At 47.0% G+C, this 18970-nt stretch overlaps 1 protein-coding gene across 1 annotated transcript in view; it reads right to left on the reverse strand.

The window, feature by feature from the left end:
• Positions 1-18970, reverse strand: part of MDN1 (midasin AAA ATPase 1) — a 156691-nt gene that overhangs the window by 22163 nt on the left and 115558 nt on the right. The window contains exons 69-84 of the mRNA XM_008069236.2: positions 18445-18566; positions 17430-17576; positions 16492-16601; positions 15801-15874; positions 15101-15299; positions 13620-13782; positions 10599-10745; positions 9669-9795; positions 8498-8603; positions 7856-7971; positions 6507-6992; positions 6036-6262; positions 4998-5153; positions 4663-4826; positions 3733-3894; positions 657-794 (exon numbers count right to left, since the gene is read on the reverse strand). Of these exons, the coding sequence (XP_008067427.1) occupies positions 657-794; positions 3733-3894; positions 4663-4826; positions 4998-5153; positions 6036-6262; positions 6507-6992; positions 7856-7971; positions 8498-8603; positions 9669-9795; positions 10599-10745; positions 13620-13782; positions 15101-15299; positions 15801-15874; positions 16492-16601; positions 17430-17576; positions 18445-18566 (2644 nt within the window). The remainder of the gene's footprint in view (positions 1-656; positions 795-3732; positions 3895-4662; positions 4827-4997; positions 5154-6035; positions 6263-6506; positions 6993-7855; positions 7972-8497; positions 8604-9668; positions 9796-10598; positions 10746-13619; positions 13783-15100; positions 15300-15800; positions 15875-16491; positions 16602-17429; positions 17577-18444; positions 18567-18970) is intronic.

Raw genomic sequence — 18970 nt, forward strand, 5'->3', positions numbered from 1 at the left:
GGGCAACAGAGTGAGACTCCAACTCACAAAAAAAAAAAAAAAAAAAAAGCAGCTATCACTTAAAATAGCCAAGCTTTTTTTTAAAGCAAGGTCTCATTCTTTCACCCAGGCTGGAGTGTAGTAGAGCAATCATAGTTCACTAAAGCCTCAAACTCCTGGGCTAAAGTGATCCTGCCACCTCAGCCCCCAGAGTAGCTGATTTTTTATTTTTATTTATTTTGTAGAGATGGGGTCTTGCTGTGTTGCCCAGGCTCAAGCAATTCTCCTACCTGGGTCTCCTAAACAGCTGGGATTACAGGTATGTGCCACCATGCCCAAGAAAAACAGTCAAGGCTTTTTTGCTTAAAAGTACTAATACCAAAAAATATTGTCCAGAAAATCATCAGCAAATATTTCCATTAAAAAAAAGTAAAAGTCATTCCCTCCAAAATCATAGCCACCACAAAAGACTGAGCTACAAAGTTCCTTCATGTGGTTTTTAGGCTTTTTATTTACAACCACTACCCAAGCTCCAATATATCTAGGGCTTCAGAGTTCACAGCTTGAAAATTATTCACCTGATAAAAACGATTTCTGTGTGTAATGTAAAGACTTCAGAGGAAGGGAGCCCGCGTCTCTAGCTACAGTATGCCTGTTCCACAGGCGAGAAAACATACCTGCTCTTCATTTTCGATCTGGTCACTCACATCCTTCACGCCCTCACCGTCTCCAATGCCACCTCCCTCGTAGTCATGGAACTCGGTTGCTCCCTCTCCTGCCGAATCTTCCACAAATTCTCTGGGCAAGCAGAATCCCTAAGGGGGAAAAGGGCACAAAGGCCATTTAGAAAGGGGCTACGGCCAGCCCCTCGGGCCCCTTCCTGCTGCGGGAGCTTTGCTGTCTTCTCCACAAATTCTGCTTTCTTAATTAATTGATTGATTGATAAAAAGAGGATATCCAGTTCTGTCACAAGGAAAAACACACATCTAAACAAATACTTAAGTCTTTTTCTAGTTCAGTTATCGTAATTTGGCTAGAAGTACAGGAGACCTCTGACATTCTTTTTCCCCTTGGTGATAACAATGATTATGCAATTTCACAGCTTGACATCACATTGAAGCACACAAGGTTTTGACTTCGTAGAGGCCTCTAGCATGCAGTAATTTTTCACTTTGCCAAGAAAAAACGGGAGTGACGTATACGAGAAGGACAAATTTCGGAACAAGTCACTGAGCAAGGGCCGAACAGGCCCTCAAGAGAACACAGTCAGACACGGGAACAATCAGAAAGCGTTAACCGTGTCTAGCGTCGGAAAAGAGCCTGAAAAGAAAAAATAACTAGCCAATCCCACCCTGAAACAGTAGAAGAAAACAGTGGCTCTCAATCAGAGAGTTTAATTTGACAAGAAAAAATGCACACTCTTGAGATATTTGTCCATCTGGGGATGAGAATGTACTTATCCAGTAGGTTTGCATCTTTTTTCCAACTTTTTGTTTTTGATAGGCTGTCAAAATTAACTAGGAATTAAGGTCCACAATACAAGTAACCACTGACTGTGACTTGTTGCTAGAAACAGATTGCTGTGGATTAAATGCTTGCATTACAACCTAAATCTACTGCTTCAGCACTGTCTAACCTACTTTCAGGTTCTCTCAGCACCACTCAGAAAAGGTAAATATAATTTGGAAACTTACAAAAATGAAAGGAAAAGCAAACGTTCAGGGCACATATTCTGGGAAAGCTGACTGGGTAACACGTTTTGGTGACTGACTTAATGTTCCCACTGAGCCACGTTACTTTAAAAGAAAGCTGTGCGGATAGGCAGGAAGAGCCCACCCCGCCAGGGAGAGCAGACGCCCTTCTCGGGGCATCTCCCGACAGCCACAGCTGGCACAGTCACTGGCTCCCCCCAGCTGCACTCTCAGGACCATCCCCACCCCGAAACGCAGACAGACGTGCAGGCCAAAGTCATTCAAGAGCCCTTCAGACAAGAGAGCAGCACAAATGGACAGATCCAGCTGACACAAATCTCAAAGCACCCTTATCACACACTTTCCTGCCACTGTCTTGGGCAGTGTTTTCTCCTAAAAGTGACGGGAGGCAAGGCTGGCTGAGTGCCCATCAAACCCAAGACTTATTGACTTATTACTCAACAGCTACACAAAAACGTATCCTCTCGATATGAGGCACGAGGCTTGCCTACCACTTTTAAACCCTTTTCAATATTTCAGAGACTCAGAACTAAGAAGTCTTAAGTATTTACAAGAAACTCAGACCCCATATTCAGTAGATAAATTTGTATCTTCCTCAAGTGAATCTCATGTGTATTATACTTAGATTTGGAGAAAATCTTAGAATACTAAGGAAGAAAAAAAATCATATACAAATGAAGGCGGTTCTCACAAAAATGCTAATGAGCAAAGGCAGATCTTCTTTTGTAAATAAGGAAGCTGAGGCTCAGAGAGGTTATATGACTCGCGCTGAGTCCGAGAACTGGATACCTCCGTGACTAGACCTGCCATACCGTGTTGAGTCTGTGAGATTTCACTGTCTCACTGTCCCTGGATTTCACGGGCAGGGTCTACAGTCTCTACAGCCCTCCGTGCTTTTCACAGTACTAGGTACACAGCTGAATGGACGAATAATTCTGCTAAAAAAACAAACCCTTCTTCTAATATTAAAAACCCTGTTATCGTTTAATCACAAGTACATACAAATGGTTAAAGAGCGTGTAATTGCCTTAAGGGTGTCTCCTACATGTCTAGCTCAGGAATTATCCAAAGAAGACTTCACATCAGGGACGGGGAAAAAAGGGTATACTAATAGAAAGCAACAGCCTTTCAATAGCCTCTAGAGCTTGGTAACACTAGATATAAACGGTCTCTTGCCAAACCTCCAAAACAGGACATCTCTATCTGTGTAATAGCCAGGTTTGCATGCGTTCCAGGAACTCATCAGTGGGGAGTCTGCAGGTTCTGAGACACTAGTGGAAATGAGGTTAGCAAGCCTTAAGAGTCCACAAGCAGAGCAAATCACTGCCTGCTTTTTTTTTTTTGAGTTGAAATCTCACTCTTATTGCCCAGGCTGGAGTGCAGTGGCATGGTCAGAGTCACCGCAGCCTTGACCAACTGGGCTCAGGCGATCCTTCCACCTCAGCCTTCCAACTAACTGGAACTACAGATGCATGCCACCACGCCCAGTTAGTTTTTCATTGGTTTTTTTGTGATTTATTATAGAGAGAAGGTCTCACCAAGTTGCCCAGGCTGGTCTCATACCCCTGGGCTCAGGCAATCCTCTCGCCTCGCCTCCCAAAGTGCTGGGATTATAGGCTGAGCCACCGCACCCAGCCCACTGCCTGCTTTTATTTATTTATTTTTTGAGTTGGAGTCTCACTCTGTCACCCAGGCTGGAGTACAATGGCACGATCATGGCTACCACAGCCTCGGCCGCCTGGGTTCAGGTCAAGGTCCGCCTGCGCTGTGGGGACTACAAGCTAGTGCTACCACTACTATTTTCAAAATTTTTTTGTAGATAAAGTCTTTACTATGCCATCCAGGCTGGCCTTGAACTCCTGGGTCCAAGTGACCCTCCTGCCTCAGCCTCTCAAAGTACTGAGATTACAAGAGTGAGCCAACATATCCGGCTGCCTAAAGTTTTTGACGGCCCAAATAAAAGCCGCTGAACCAAGAATGAAGGGATGTGGACTACGTGGGCCTCCACAGCACCACAGCACTCCACACGAGCAGTCCTTACCTTCTGCGCCAGCTCCGTGAAGACCTGGGCAAGCACAGAGAGCAGCTTCGCAGTGCTGCGGTGAGTCGCCAAAGACACGGTCAGGAAGAAGAGGACGAGGTCTGAGTAGCTGGAGAGCATGGGCACCAGGCGCGCCAGCAGGCAGCAGGACTGGCGGAAGAACTGGGCACAAAACAAAACCAAAGGCCTGCTCACCTGCTCAGCGGCACCACGTTTCCTTTGAGCGATAAGAACGTCCTGGGACTAGACAGCGGCAGTCACTGCACAACACTGCGAATGGCCTGAATGTCACTAATGACAAGCTGCACGTGAATTAACGCCTCCGCCTCCCTTAATACACACCACTCACTGAGACGCCTTCATTCACACAAACCCTCACAGAAGTGCACTTTAAATTCTCAGTTACTGACGTCTCATTTAGCTAATAATATTGGTTTTTTAGAACAAAATGTCTATAAGTAAACGGTACACTCAATTCAAAGCTGGCACTGGAGGCACTGGCACAGAAGAGCATCCAATGTCCTACGATGTAAGTTGCTCCCCTGGACTCAGGACAGCAACCACGACTTCTTACTTTGCGGGCGGACTGTGGAGGCAACGGCATTCCCAGAGGTGAGCCGCTAGCCTTACCTGACAGCAGCAACATCCATCAGGAACAGCAAGCACATGGGAGCACATGAGTGGGCATCAAAAGAGCCCTAAAGCAGTGGTGGTTTTGGATCGTCAGCACTTTTGCACCTACACACCTTACAATCTCTGCCCTTAGCCAGCAAACCCTAACTTATCAAAGCTTGTCAGCAACACTGACATGTATGAACAGACCCAATTCTTAGTGACACTGGCGCTGAGGTCTGCTTTGGGGCCCACCCACACAGAGCGAGGTTCAGCGCCCACTGAAGAGCAAGAAGCTTGTGAGGAACCGGCAGTTACCGTGTGCTTCGCCGCAGTGCCGTCCTCGCCGTACGATTTCAGCCTCTCCAACAGCTCGGAGATGGCAGAGATTATCTTCTGCACGTGCAAAGCACTCACGTCAGCCCAGAAGTCATCTTCTAAGAGTTTTGTTACATGTCCTGACCGCAGTCTCTCAAAGTCTTCTGCTTTCATTCACAGAAAAAAATGCCATGATGAGTAACAGAAACAAACTCTTTCATCTCTATTCATGCAGTCATCCATTTCTAACACCTGTCCTTAACTATTTAGCCACAGATGTCAATACAAAAATTCAATCAGGCATGATACTAATTTTTTCCTGATTTCAGACATACCATCCTCTTCCTGTGGTCTCGTTTGGTCAGTGTTCTCCTCTGCTTTTTTATCCTTTCTTTCTGCTAAGTTCTGGACGGCACAGAGGATGGCTCGGATGGCGTTTTCTATTTGCTCTGAAAAATCTTCCACAAACCCTTCATCCAACATGTGGCTTCCTAGTAAGTAACAAGATGCAAAACAAACATACAAACAAAAGATACCAGTCATTTCTAGTGCTGCTGGAAATCATGAACAATTCTCCTATCTAAATAATGGCCACTTGTTAAGTACCTGCTATGGCTGAGCCACTGCATCAAGCTTTGCTGGCTGGACACAAAGAAGACAAACTCCTTGCCTAGAGAACCCTATAGGTTTATTACCTGTATAAAAACAATTTGACTAAAAGAATGCCAGAAATATGAAAATGATAGCAGCTGGGCACAGTGGCTCATGCCTCTAATCCCAGCATTTTGGGAGGCCAAGGCGAGAGAACTGCCTGAGCCCAGGGGTTCGAGACCAGCCTGAACAACTTGGCAAGACCTTGTCTCTACAATAAATGAAAAAAATTAGCCGGGCATAGTGGTGCACACCTGTAGTTCCAGCGACTTGGAAGGCTGAGGAGGAAAGACACCTGAGCCCAGCAGGCTGAGACTGCAGTGGCCATGAGCGTGCTACTGCACTCCAGTCTGGGTGACAGTGAGATTCCAACTCAAAAAAAATATAAAAGGAAAGAAAACGACAGTTAAGATGGTGCAAATAAATATCAATTTAGTCCAAGTATCAGCCCCAAGTGTTCAGCCCAAAATGGTCCCAGGCGTGTGGGCTGTGCTGCCTTCCTACACATACACAACTGAGGACAGCCCAGAGGCAAGGCATTCAAACCAACGAGGCACCAGAAGTTGAGAGCTGAGAATTCAACCACACCTCCTTGCCTCAGAACCCAGGACAGGCACATGTAAAACATAATTTGTCTTCAGGATTTCCAGACTGAAATCTCCAATCTCCAGATACCATTTCCACACTAGGCGTTTACTCCCTAACAGAACAATGCTCTTTACCTCCGTGGCTACTTGAAGTAAGCAGATGTGTCTTCCAGGTCGTAAAGTCATCCACGGCTTTATTGATTTCTCCTCTTACATATTCTAGGCTTTCAACTAATGCCATTTGTGGGTCTCTTTGCTCAACCTCCATCCCTGGAAGAATGAACAGGGACTCTAGGTCTTGCAAATGAACTGTCACCTGGGATAGGCAACTCAGCGCAGAAGAGCAAACTTCAAAATCTTTCCTGCAACAGAAATGCCACAGTGTTGAAACACACAGCCACATACATACACACACGCACCCTGCACTTAAATATGTGCAGGGCAAAACTGACTATCTGATGGTTTACAGCTAGACATGTGCCACAAAGTGCTATGCAGGTCCACTGGATAGCAGAGGACTTCAGCACAACTCTTTTCATAATTCATTCCATTACTAAACACAAACAAACACTCAAGCAAACAGAGAAAAAACACAGACACACTCACCAAGAATGAAAGAGAGTCTCACAAGACTGCTGTCTAATTTTGTCGACATCAGCTTTCACTGTTTTAATGGTCTTCAGTACCTCTGATAATCTCACAGTTGACTGTTGCCAAAGCTGGTCCTCTTTCCGCATGCGGCAACCAGAGGGCAGCTGAGCTCCAGGCACTGGAGATGGGTAGCTCAGGTCAGAGGGAATGAGGTCAGGCACCACCCTGGAAAGCTGTCCCTTGGTGAGTTCTGGTCCTTCCAGGTGGGGGGCAGGAGGCTGGCCCGGCACTGGGACATCACCATGGCCTAGAGCTGGCCCTGTGCTGGGGCAGCACTGGAGGAGCCAAGAGAGCTGCTCGAGCAGGACCTGGCCCTGCATGGCCAAGTGCTGCAGCCGCTCTGTCCACTGCTGCACACCGTCCTGAGGAGGGAAGGCCACGGGGTAGGCCAAGGGCCCTGTCAGCCGGCCGTGAATCTCTTGCACACAGCTGAGGAGGTTCCTGTGCAGAGAAACCCGGGGGAGACACAATGGTACCTTAGACCATGTTATCATGTGACTTTTAACAGTAACTATGCCTGTGTTTCTGAACAAGTATGGACACTTTCATACCATAAAGAAGAAAGTCTCTCCCCTCAGGTAGGTGAGAAGTCTCTTGGAAGGCCTCCCCAAAGTGCTTCCACACACCCTCCAGTCTTTCAGAAGTACCAAATCTCCCTGCCTATGTCACCTGACCCTAAGAGCCCCCTCTCATCCAACACAGATCACACCACTGCGGCGACTTCCAACAGCATTACCAAGTACTATACTTTGCTACAGAAGCCCTAATGAATGGAAGAAAAATTACCTGAAGCCAGAGGGAATGATCTGGAAATACTATCTCTCAGCCAAGAATCCACTCAACAGATGACAGCCTTCCCAACTGTCCTCATCTTTTAACCATCTGTTTTCTTTGAGGAACATCCACATATAGCTCAGCAGCTCACCACTTCAGGATCCCAAAAGCCTAACAGAAGCAGACTCAAATCTACTCTGTGCCCGAAGACCGGGATACCCAGACACCATGAACACAGCCCAGCAATGAATGTCCTCATTCCAGACCCACAGGACAATTGTGGTCTGACTCAGCCCTGAATCCCCAGTCCCATTCTCCCAGGAGGTGCAGTCAGACACCGGGAGGGGGAGACTAGAGGAACGTCACCAAAAGCAGGGGATAGAGCCCAAAGAAATTCCACCTGTCTCTGGGCCTCAACTTCATTTCACAACCGAGAGCAGGTCCCACTCCTCTCACGATGGACACGGCTCTGAGCTAACTTACCCAACTCTTCCTAATTCGTGCCCCACACCTAGCTGGTCAGCTGCTACCTGAGGATGATCCACTGCTCAGTCAGTGTGGTCAGGGCGCGCCGCTGTCGGACAAGTATCTTCATCAGGTGTGCCGAGAAGCCCCTACACCGCTCAATGCTGCCCACACCCAGCTCCTGGCAGAGGGAGAAGGAGAGGCATGCTGGCGGTCTGCTGGCCAACAACCCCCAGAGGCTCCACTAGAAAGCTGTGCCGCTGAGTACTCCCCGGGCAGGGTCCCCAGCTCATGGAGGCTTTGGTGTGCTGCCTTCTGGGGTGATACACATCCTTTTAAGCAGTTCTCACATTTTGCCTCCACAAATAACTGACATTCCATTGAGAAATAGGTATCAGTGGTCTTTTCTCAATTTGCAAGGGGAAAAAAGATTTGAAGATGGCATTCTCAATATGAAGTTTTTCTTCCATAATTTTTCTTATACATTTGGTCCTGCTGGAAAGTGTGTGTTACATAATTTATTATAAGCTAGTCTCTGATTTAGCACAAAATCATACTGTATATTTTAAGGATGTACTGTAAAAATGTTAGTCAATTTCCATTAATGGGCTGTTACCACTTGATAACGAGGCCTGAGAATGCAGCCCCGGGATGAGCAGAAGAAGCATGCCCTGGGCCCCTGCAATTCTGATGTCCCATTATTCTACCTTGGCAGGAGTCGCTAGGGCTGCACTAAGCCTGGTGTGCCGCGCAAGACAGCGATAAAAATACTTCTGGCACCCATCCCACGAAGACGAGATTTCTGTAAGCAACCTGGAGAAGATATTAACATGATTCATTACACAATCTCCTACCCATGAGCTGGAAGATTCAGAGATCAGTAACTCTGGCTATAACCCAAGGCAGCTATCTGAATGGATTTCTATGAGGACTCACTTGGTAGGCATGCATGTCCTTTACGTAAGGCATGTACTGTGCATACTCAGAAGTGGAAGTGTCATGGGGAAATAAATTATGATGCCAATATAGTTTCCTCAATGAAATCTTTGTATCTAACTGCAGTGGTGGCCAGGGGTCATACATGCTGATGCTTACAGGGGCCAGGCGGATAACATAAATGATTACAGACAGCCAGCAAAAGCGATCAAGGCAGTGACAGCTGACCTCCACGTGGGAAAGCCACAGGGGTTGTTGAGGACTAAAGGACACTGGAGAGCATGTGTCCTGTTGAAAGGAGGGAGCCACCATCAGCTACACCAACTGCTCACCACATGAGAATATGAGCCCACTGGGTGAATTTCCCTAAAAAACTGAAAATCTAGAATGGTGTTACAAAATCTCCTTTTTACAATGCTGTGTTGAATTAAATGTAAAGCTGGGAGAGCCAGTGAGCAAACAAAACACAAATGTGTGCTCCCCCAGCTCACGGAATCATCACCTGCAACAGCGCCACTGTGGATGTTAACACGGAGGAAGCTCTGTCTCAAAAGTTAATGGGCTCTCAAATGCAAGAACATGTTAGAACTCAGAAGGGGTGCAGGTATGGAGCAGCTAGAAACGCAGCTGTTCTCACAGATCTCCACCTGTGTGATCAAACCAAGTGAGTGGACCTCAGGAGAATCACAGGACAGAAAAAGGAGGAGAAGAAGGATGGAGAGGTGAATGCAAGGAGGAAGAGAGAGAAAGAAGAAAGTCAACCAACACCCTGCATCTGAATGTTCACCAGGTGCTAGGCCCTGAGTCAGGCACTTTCATAAGTGGTCTTTCTCTTACATCTTTACAACAACTCTGCAGAGAGGCACTGCTATCCCCACTTTGGCAGATGAGGGCATAAAGGTTCCAGTTACTGGCTCCATTTATAACTAAAAGCAAACCAACCTAGAATCAGCCTCCTGAGTACTGCTGACTATGGACAATGCGCTCCGGAGATCTAATGGGTGAAGATGAAGCATCTCTTGAGGATTTTTTGAACGCGCCCAGGCAAGTCCTTTGCGAAACGACAAACCTAAGAAATAAACAGCATTCATTTAAGCAAAGAGACAGTAGTGAGGGAGGTACCCCTCCCACACACACTCAAAGCCAAGTCCACGGAACTCCATTACCCAGGAGCTTGTTAGAAACAGAGACTCTCAGGCTACACCCACACCAGCTGAAACGGGAGTTGCATCTGCACGCTAGCAAGGGTCCCCAGGTGATTCCCATGCTCATCCAAGTTTGAGAAGCAGACTGGGCAGTGGCTCACGCCTATAATCCTAGCATGCTGGGAGGCCAAGGCGAGAAGACTGCCTAAGCCTAAGAACTCGAGACCACGCTAAGAGACATGGCAAGAACTCGTCTATAAAACAAATCAAAAAAATTAGCCAGGCGTGGTGGCACGTGCCTGTTGTGCCGGCTACTTGGAAGACTGAAGTGGAAGGATCGCCTGAGCCCAGCAGGTGGAGGCTGTGGTAGTGATGATGGTGCCACTGCACTCCAGTCTGGTTTCAGTAAGACCCTGACTTTAAAAAGTTTGAGAAGCAATGCTCCCTGCTCTGCTGGAAGAGTGCTGAATAGCCCTTGCTGATGAAAATAAAAATACGGTTAGGAGAAACCTCAGCACAAAAATAAAAGTTTTTGGGAATCACAAATGCCTGATCATAGGATTTTCCTGCATGTGACTAGAGCTCTTAGAAGGATATTTCAAAACCTTGCCTGCACCTTCTGTTGGTCACCATCTCAACTGTCTATGGAATTTTCCAAGTCACTCATACTGTTTTTCTTCCTAAAGTTGATGATTCTGTTTCAAGGGATTTCAAGTGAGACCCTTACCAGTTTTGGCAAGGTGTTTAAAGAGGTCTGATAAAGCTCGCTGCTTTTGCACGAGAATGTGCTTGGCTTCCGACCGCTGCTTCTCCTTCTCTGCTGAGGGGTCCACCTTTAAGCTCTGCAGCTCACTCACAGAGGAAATCACTCCACCTGTAGGGGAAACAAGAGGAAGTAAGAAAACCCCAGAGTTTATTAATGAGGTAAGTTACCCACTACTAGGCACATCCAAGGCCAAGGACCAGGTACCATTCATTTTTATGTGCTTGATACTTAATGTAGCCTCTAGTTATGTTAAGAACTAGACTGGTCAAGATGCATAGATACAGAAAACAAGAACACATGGATTTCATGTTTACTGTCAACAGATGACATGTTCTTTTTTATTTTAGGGCTTATAATCAATCAAAAAGCACTCCTATTGAGCACCAATGATGTGCAGTGTATCATACTAGGAATTTTTGATCACTTGAAGGAAATGTCTAATAAATGCAGTATTATTGACTTTCTACACTATAGCTGGTAATTGGCAAAATCTTTTCGTGAGCTTCCATTTTACAGACTTTAAAGCAGGCATGATCAACCCATAGCCTGCGGGCTGCATGTGGCCCAGGACAGCTAGTAATGCAGCCCCACAAAATCTTTTAACATCATGGTTTTTTGGGTTTTTTTTTTCTCTTAGATTGGAGTCTCACTCTGTCATCCAGGCTGGAGTGCAGTGGCATGCTCACAGTTACTGCAGCCTCGACTTGCTGAGCTCAGATGATCCTTCCACCTCAGCCTTCCAAGAAGCTGGAACTATAGTCACATGCTACCATGACCGGCTGATTTTTTTTATTTATTGTAGAGATGAGGTCTTGCCAAGTTGCCCAGGCTGGTTTTGAATCCATGGGCTCAGGCAATCCTCTCACTCAGGCCTCCCAAAGTGCTGGGATTATAGGCATGAGCCATTACACCCAGCCTAACATCATGTTTTTTTTAGCGTTCATTTTCTTCGTGACCCCATGCATAGTTCTGTCTTTGAAGTTCACAATCACAAGACATCACTTTCTGGCAGCACATGTATTTGTGAACAGCTGTTTTCAATTATTAAGCACACGAAGAGCAAAAATTGATCAAACATTTCTGATGAGCACCTTGAGAACTCATGAAGAATTGTGACCACTTCCAGTCAACCAGACATTGATTAATTTTACAAAAATAAGATCAAGTTTCCTATTGTTTTATACTGTTCTTGTTTTTCTAAACTGTATAATAACAACACAAGAAAATTAAGTATTATATACAGATACTAACTATAATTTATATGTGGGCCAAGATAATTCCTCTACTCAAAGGTTGGACCTCCCTGATTTAAGGAAAGGCCATTTGGTTAATAGGTGGATGAGCCAGGATTTGCACACTGGCCGATCCAATTCCAAAGCCCAGGTTCTTTCTTATAGCACCATGCTAACTTCCTGAAGACACAAGGGTACCTGTAACATGAGGGTGCTGCCTACCTGCTACAGGCACCTACCTGCTAGAGTGGCGTTAGGGGCTGGATGGTATCTCTTCCCCCATTCAAATGCCAAAGTCCCAACCCCAGCACCCCTGGAGTGTGAGTCTGTATGGAGACAGGGCCCCTAAAGAGGTCGTTAAGGCAAAATGAGCACGGCCTTAATTTAATATGACTGAAGCCCTTAAGAGCTTACAAGACGAGAACAAAGACGGGGCATGGTGGCTCATGCCTGTAATCCCAACATTTTAGGAGGCCGAGCCAGGAGGACTGCTTGAGCCCAGGAGCTTGAGACCAGCTTGGACAACATGACAAGATCTCATCTCTACTAAAAAAATTTAAAAAACTAGCTGGGTGTCATGGCACACACCTGTAAGCCCAGCTACTTGGAAGGCCGAGGCAGGAGGAACACCTGAGTCCAGGATGTCAAGGCTGCACTGCGGTGAACCGTGACCATGCCACTGCACTCCAGCCTAGGCAACAGAGTAAGACCTCAACTCAGGAGGGAAAAAAAGGATACAAAGAACACAAATGGAAGAGTGGCCATGCAAGGGCTCAGTGAGAAGGTGGCCATCTGCAAGTCAAGAGACACCTAAGACACCAGCCCTGCCGACACCTTCATCCCGGCCTTTCAGCTTTCAGAACTGTGTGATGACATATTCCCGATCTGTGGCCCTTTACTAAGGCAGCCCTAGAAGACCAGCACAGGTGGTTGCCAGATGCACGTGTGCACAGCCCACATAGCACGCTGGCACTGCAGGCGAGTAAGAGGCTGAGAAGAGGCCTGGCCCCTTTCCAGGAGCTGTACACAGACCTGTATTCCACTCATCCTCGTCCTCAGGCTCAGGCACAAGTTGCCATGAGCAACAGACAGGAGGCTATTTTCATGACAAGTTTTAAAAACAAGAACGCCCTGGGATTAGACTGCAGCCTCACTCTGGTACTCCCCTTGAGGATGGGGCAGGGATGGATGGGGTGAAAGAGGTGGCAGAAGCCCACCAAGGACCCAAACAGCCTATGAAGCTCTGGATTCCCTTCCCTGGCTACTGCTGTTGCACTACAGAGCAGACCTGGGCTCTCACCCTTCCCTGAGCAAGGACAGCCAGAGAAACGAACGGCTCACCTCTCTGAAGTGAAGGAAGCCGAGAGGACTGTGGCTGAGTCTTTCTTTTCCCTTTATTCAAAGGAGACATCTTGGGAGGTGGGCAGCTTAGAACTCCGGGAAAGCCATCTCCTTGCCCCTTTACCCATCCCCCAACCAACAAGAACTGGCACTGACCAGGTTCTTACAGAAAATGGCATAACATATTACTAGTTTACACCAAGGACGACAAGATGAAAATCTTGACAGTTTGTGTGTTCTCAGCTGGCTCCTGTGTCTGGGCTCTACTGGTTTTGAGCCCGCTTGCTTATTCAGTCAACTGTTCAACACTATACACGACGTCAAAAAACAAATATCGTGCCACATTCCCAGCCTTCCTGCGCCACTGGAGAAAACAGAAAAGCAAGTCCCACCCATGCCTGGTACCCACCAGTGAATTGCTCAAGGCCCTCCACGAGCTGAGGCAGGGGGCTCTCCTTCACGAAAGCCAGGCACACCTTCCGCATTCGCCGCATGAGCTTCGGCAAGCGACGCACAAGCTCCCCTTCCAAGGGGGGAAGAGCAGCACCTTGATGTTGTTCTGGAACTGTGGCCTGCGAGGCAGAGCTCAGGTCAGTCTCGCTGCTCAGGATGACAGCAACAGTTCTGACCTGCACAGGTGCTAGACTGAACTGCCCCCAACACCCCCCGCTTAGCAAGTACTAAATTATCACCATCTCAGAAGTTTCATGAGAACAAATGTAGCCTCCTAAAATTAAAACAGACACACCACAGATATCTAGAAAATCCTACCACCGCTCCATGAGACTGTCACAGAAGCACCCCACCTCCAGCAGTGCTTTTACGCCGCATGAGCAGACTCCAGAGCCGGCCCACGCACAGCCCCGACCCGACAAGGGATGGAGCTGCTGCCCTCAAGGTGCGGGGCCATACCGTGCTGCCCAGGCACCCGGCCAGCAAACGGGGCCACCCAGTCCCACTGCTACTGCCCTCTGCCCCCACCCTCCAGTTCCTGACGAACGGTTCACAATCAGGGATTTAGATGTGAAATGAACAAAAGAGCCTTTGTCCATTGGAGGCATATGTCTGTTACACTTTCTTCTGAAGAATACCTGACATTCCTATGCTATCATCATCAGCAAATCAAAATTTTTCATCAGAACGACCAAAGCAGTGAGCCGACAAATACGTCAAAAGAAAATAAATTTGGGAGCCATATTGTATCTGTGCAGCCACATGATGGCTTTATGCTCAGTTCCTATTATGCATTTTTAACTACTAAAATATTAAAAACAGCTCGAGGACTTTCCATTACCAACTCTGTGAGCCCCAGGGGGGAAGGTCAGTAAGAAGGTAAGAGCAATGACTCTCTTGAGTATACACAATCCTGGAGCTTCCCACACCCTAAGACACGAAGCAGAAGTCGCCATTCTAGAGCAGATGTGCTGACTACAAGACCCATCTCTGCTGGCCTTCAGGAGCTCTGCAAGTCAATCTTAACTGCTGGCGCCTGAAACTGGCTGTGACAGGAGCGCCTACACCACAGCGAATGGCACTCACAATAAGCCAACATACATTCGCCCTGAGCAGCCGCTTCCTCATGCGCCCACGGGCAGCTCTGATGGCGCGTCCTTAAGCTGACGCTCGAGTCTCCCATCACAGGTAGATGCAGTGTTCATAGGTGAACACAACAGTTATTCCCCACAGGCTGACAGTGAACTTTTAGCAGCAGGATCTATGGGTTTTTGGCCCTAGTCTTCAGTGGGGTCAGGCAAACAAATATAAATGTCCAAAGAACAAGATTTCAAGTGCATTTCCTTGTCTGGTACCCAGGACACCCCTAGTACGTTAAACACAGAGCCCACTTGACTGGCTGGGGGAATAAGCAAGCACTCTCCCATGGGTTACCACCTGCGCAACCACTGGCCGAGCTAACAGGGTCTCCCTCAGCACTCTGATCAGACTCTGAACAGGAGACGCCTCACTCGCAGCTGCATCAGTCGGCCTGGATAAAAAGTCAGGCCGTTCTTCCTTGTCACTCTCCACCAGGGATGACCGGCAGGGTTCACTCAGGACAGCTTCAAACTTCTTCATGAATTTAAAAAGGGTCCTGACGCCAGGGGATGAGAGAGATAAGGAAAAAAAACCAGATTGGCAAATGAAGAAATGCAAAAAATACATTATAATGCATATACATGTAACTTCATAACCTGTACTTTTTGTATACAACAATCTCCTTAGATATTCAGTCATTTTCTTTCCTTAAGGGAAAAAATACAGTAGGTTGTCATCCTCCTTTTCTAGAAGAGAAAACTGAACCCAGGAGGGGTGGGATTGCTTTGCTCAAAGTAAAGAGCTAGAAGGTGGCAGAAGACTGGAGCCACAGCCTGCTGAGTTTCAAGGCAAGCTAAGGCCTCCTAGAGGTCCACTCTGGCCTGCGTGACAAGGGGTGGTGTTAGAAAGTCACACTAAAATAAGCCGGTGGGATTTTGGCTTTTTTCTCCCCTCAGAAGTTCAAGGTATTTCTATGAAGTCAGGCTATGGTAACTATGTAGTCTTGTTCCCTTTCACATAAAATTCTGAATGACAGTTGCCCCCAGTTCAGAATTACCTGTGTGTCTTTTCCACAGACTGTTTAATGGACCAGAAGCTGACATCATTCCACTTGGAAATCTTAACAAATTCCTGTAAGATAAATGAAACTCAAGAAATGGCTTTAACAAGCGAGTGTCATTCTGTTTTTTTACTATTTGCCAAAGACCAGAGCCCACTCCATCCCAAACACAGGACTGTGTCACTGGTCAAGTTAAATAAGTCTAAAAAACTGAACCGTATGTTGGTCTCAAAGAGATAAAAAGCAGTGTTGCTATAATCAATCGGTCACTCAATATGTACTCCAGCTTACAAATCACCACATTAGTCGTGTCCCCTGCACAAGGCTTGGTTCCAAAACCACTGAGTGTCAAAAAGAGAGGGCCCTCTGTTCCAAGGTGCTACAGTGGTGCACAGACCAACACAGCACGGTGCACCGCTGAGGGGGGAGATGAGCCTGGGCAAGACCAGATGAGCACAACGGACTTCGGTGGCATCTGAGGAGCCTCTGACAGGGCCACTCCACGGACCCCTCACACACCTGGCCAGGTCAGCAGGGGTGCCAATGACGCAGAATGTACATCTGGCCATCCTACCTAGCGGTGGCAGGGCTCACCTCCATTCCCCTTAGCCCCTGCCTCACTGTTGCGCTAAGGAAAAGAATCTGATTTTGTTCTCCCAAGAGTGAGCGTGACAGCTGTTCATCTTACTTTAAGTTCTTTTTCTAGGGGGGAACGAAGTTCCACAATTTTGGCCTGGACCCGGTCAAAGAATTGCTTGTAATAATGGTACAAATTCCATAGAACACTGCAAAGTGAATCTGGAAGAAATGAAAAGGAAACAAAAACACCACACTTGCTGCATGTGCTACTGGCGCCGCCTGTGGGCTTCACATTTCAGAGATGACCCTTCCTATCTGTGTGCCACGAGGTTACAGGACGTCTCACAGGTGGTTATTTAGGGAGCTGGTCTGAGTTCACAGTCCTCAGAGATGCAGGAGGTTAATACTCCTCTACTTTTCACGTCTGCTTCTAACGGATGTTTTTTATATTTTGTTCTTGAAGATGATGAACTCAGAGATTCCGCTAAAACCATAAGTTCAAATTCTGTCTAATCTTACTGTAAAATTGGCAAATACCATCCTTGTTTTAAGAGATGGCACATGAAGCAGTTCACCCAAATGCTCATCCATGGCCAAACTATACTCATCTTGTCGGGAGATTTTGATCTCAACTGCTGTGGTCAGAGATGGTAACTAACAGCAGCAGTTTTATGTGCAGTTCCTTGATATGTGGCAGTGCTTTACTAGATCAAAGAAGCTAATAATGGCCTGGATCAAGCAGCAGCTTAGCAGGACATTTACAGCGTCTAGACAGAGAGGAGTTGCCTCAACACGCCAGGCCTGAGAGCTCGCTCCATCCAGCAATTACTTTGGCCAGAGCTCACGAGTCAGTGCTCCGCTTATAACCAGTCTGCACCTTACTTTGGACGTTTTTCTCTATAGCTAACATGAATCACATTAAAGCTAAAAATGACTCCAAGTGTCTTGCTTAAAACCTGGTGTGCAACAAGACAACTGTCTCCTGTGGAGAATTCAAAACCTAACCCATTTGAACACTGCAGTGAAAAGGAAAAAAAAAATCCTCACCCTTTCCTTCCGCTTGTGGCATCAGCAAGACATGACAATGGAAAACCAGTAACATCTGAAGTCGTACGTGGAATTCTCCCAGCGAGGACCCCTCAATAAATGCTTGTAATGTGCTGACCAGCAACATCAAGGTCATCTGTTTGTCATCTTTAGAGAGTCAAAAAGGAAAATATACATGTGCTTTCAACCATCACTCCCTACTCCTAACGTGTGTGCAGTCCACTATGGGATACACAAAGGGACGGGCATCAGGCGGAAACCATAAGCAAAACAAGGCTTTCAAGCAAGGACCACAGTTAACTTCCTTTTGTATTTGTTTGAGTTGGGGTCTCACTCTGTCACCCAGGCTGGAGTGCAGTAGAACGATCACAGCTTACTGCAGCCTCAACATCCTGGGCTCAGGCGATCCTCCTGCCTCAGCCTCCCAAGTAGCATGGCCCATAGGCACGTGTCACCACGCTTGCATAATTTTTTTTTTTTTGTAGAGACAAGGTCTCACTGTGTTGCTTAGGTTTGTCTCAAACTCCTGAGCTCAGCAACCTCCTGCCTCAGCCTCCCAAACTGCTAGGATTACAGGCATATAAGCCAATGCACCCAGACACCATAACTAACTTCTAAGCTGATTTACAAGTAACTGCTGCACACAGATATGTCTTAAATGCAGTTCCAGCAAATTATGGAATTGAAGTATAAGGTGCTTGCCATGAGTATGAAATGAAACATCTTCAACTCAAGTGTGCTGATTACTACTATCTACCAAGAAAGACTTGTTTCATGGGCACAGAGAAGAGGACCTTAGCGTATGACTGGTTCTCTAGACTCTGGAAAAGTCACATAAACCTCTCTGACTTCCAGTTTACTCCCTCAGTGAGACAAGCACTACACAGCTTTCCTGGCTAACTTCTCAGAGTGAAAGTGGGGGCTGAGGGAGTGAGAACAGATAGCTGCTACAGTCTGCAGCACTCATTCGGCTGGGCACCTCCACACATGCAGGCAGTGTGCTGCCCAGCACTACCTTCCTGCTCCTCGGTTTGTTCTTGCATGTGCTTCTCAAGCATCTGATAGATGGAGAACCAGTGCTTGGTCGATTTCTCAGTGTGGCGCTTCATGGTATTATCCAAACTCATAGACCAGCAGCTGAAACATCACAGAAAACAAGAAGGCATTTAGGGAAACCTGTTTGAACTCACTGAAGCTAAGTGCTCACTGCTCTCTGCTCCCAAGTGTAGAAAGAGAGGCCACCCAATGTGCTGCCTCAAGAATGCATGCTGTTGCCAGGAGTGTGGTTCACACCTGTAATCCCAGCACTTTGGGAGGCTGAGGCGAGAAGACTGCCTGAGCCCAGGAGTTCGAGACCAGTCTGGGAACCTGGCGAGATCTTGTCTCTATAATAAATCAAAAAATTAGCTGGGCATGGTGGTACGTGCCTGTAGTCCCAGCTACTTAAAAGGATGAAGTGGAAGGATCACCTGAGCTCAGCAGATCAAGGCTGCCATGAGCATGCCACTGTGGTTCGGCAACAGAGTGAGACTCTGACTCCA

The sequence above is a fragment of the Carlito syrichta genome, unplaced genomic scaffold (genome assembly GCF_000164805.1).
Source record: "Carlito syrichta isolate Samal-C Ts95f unplaced genomic scaffold, Tarsius_syrichta-2.0.1 Scaffold311873, whole genome shotgun sequence".
Taxonomy (NCBI): Eukaryota; Metazoa; Chordata; class Mammalia; order Primates; family Tarsiidae; genus Carlito; species Carlito syrichta.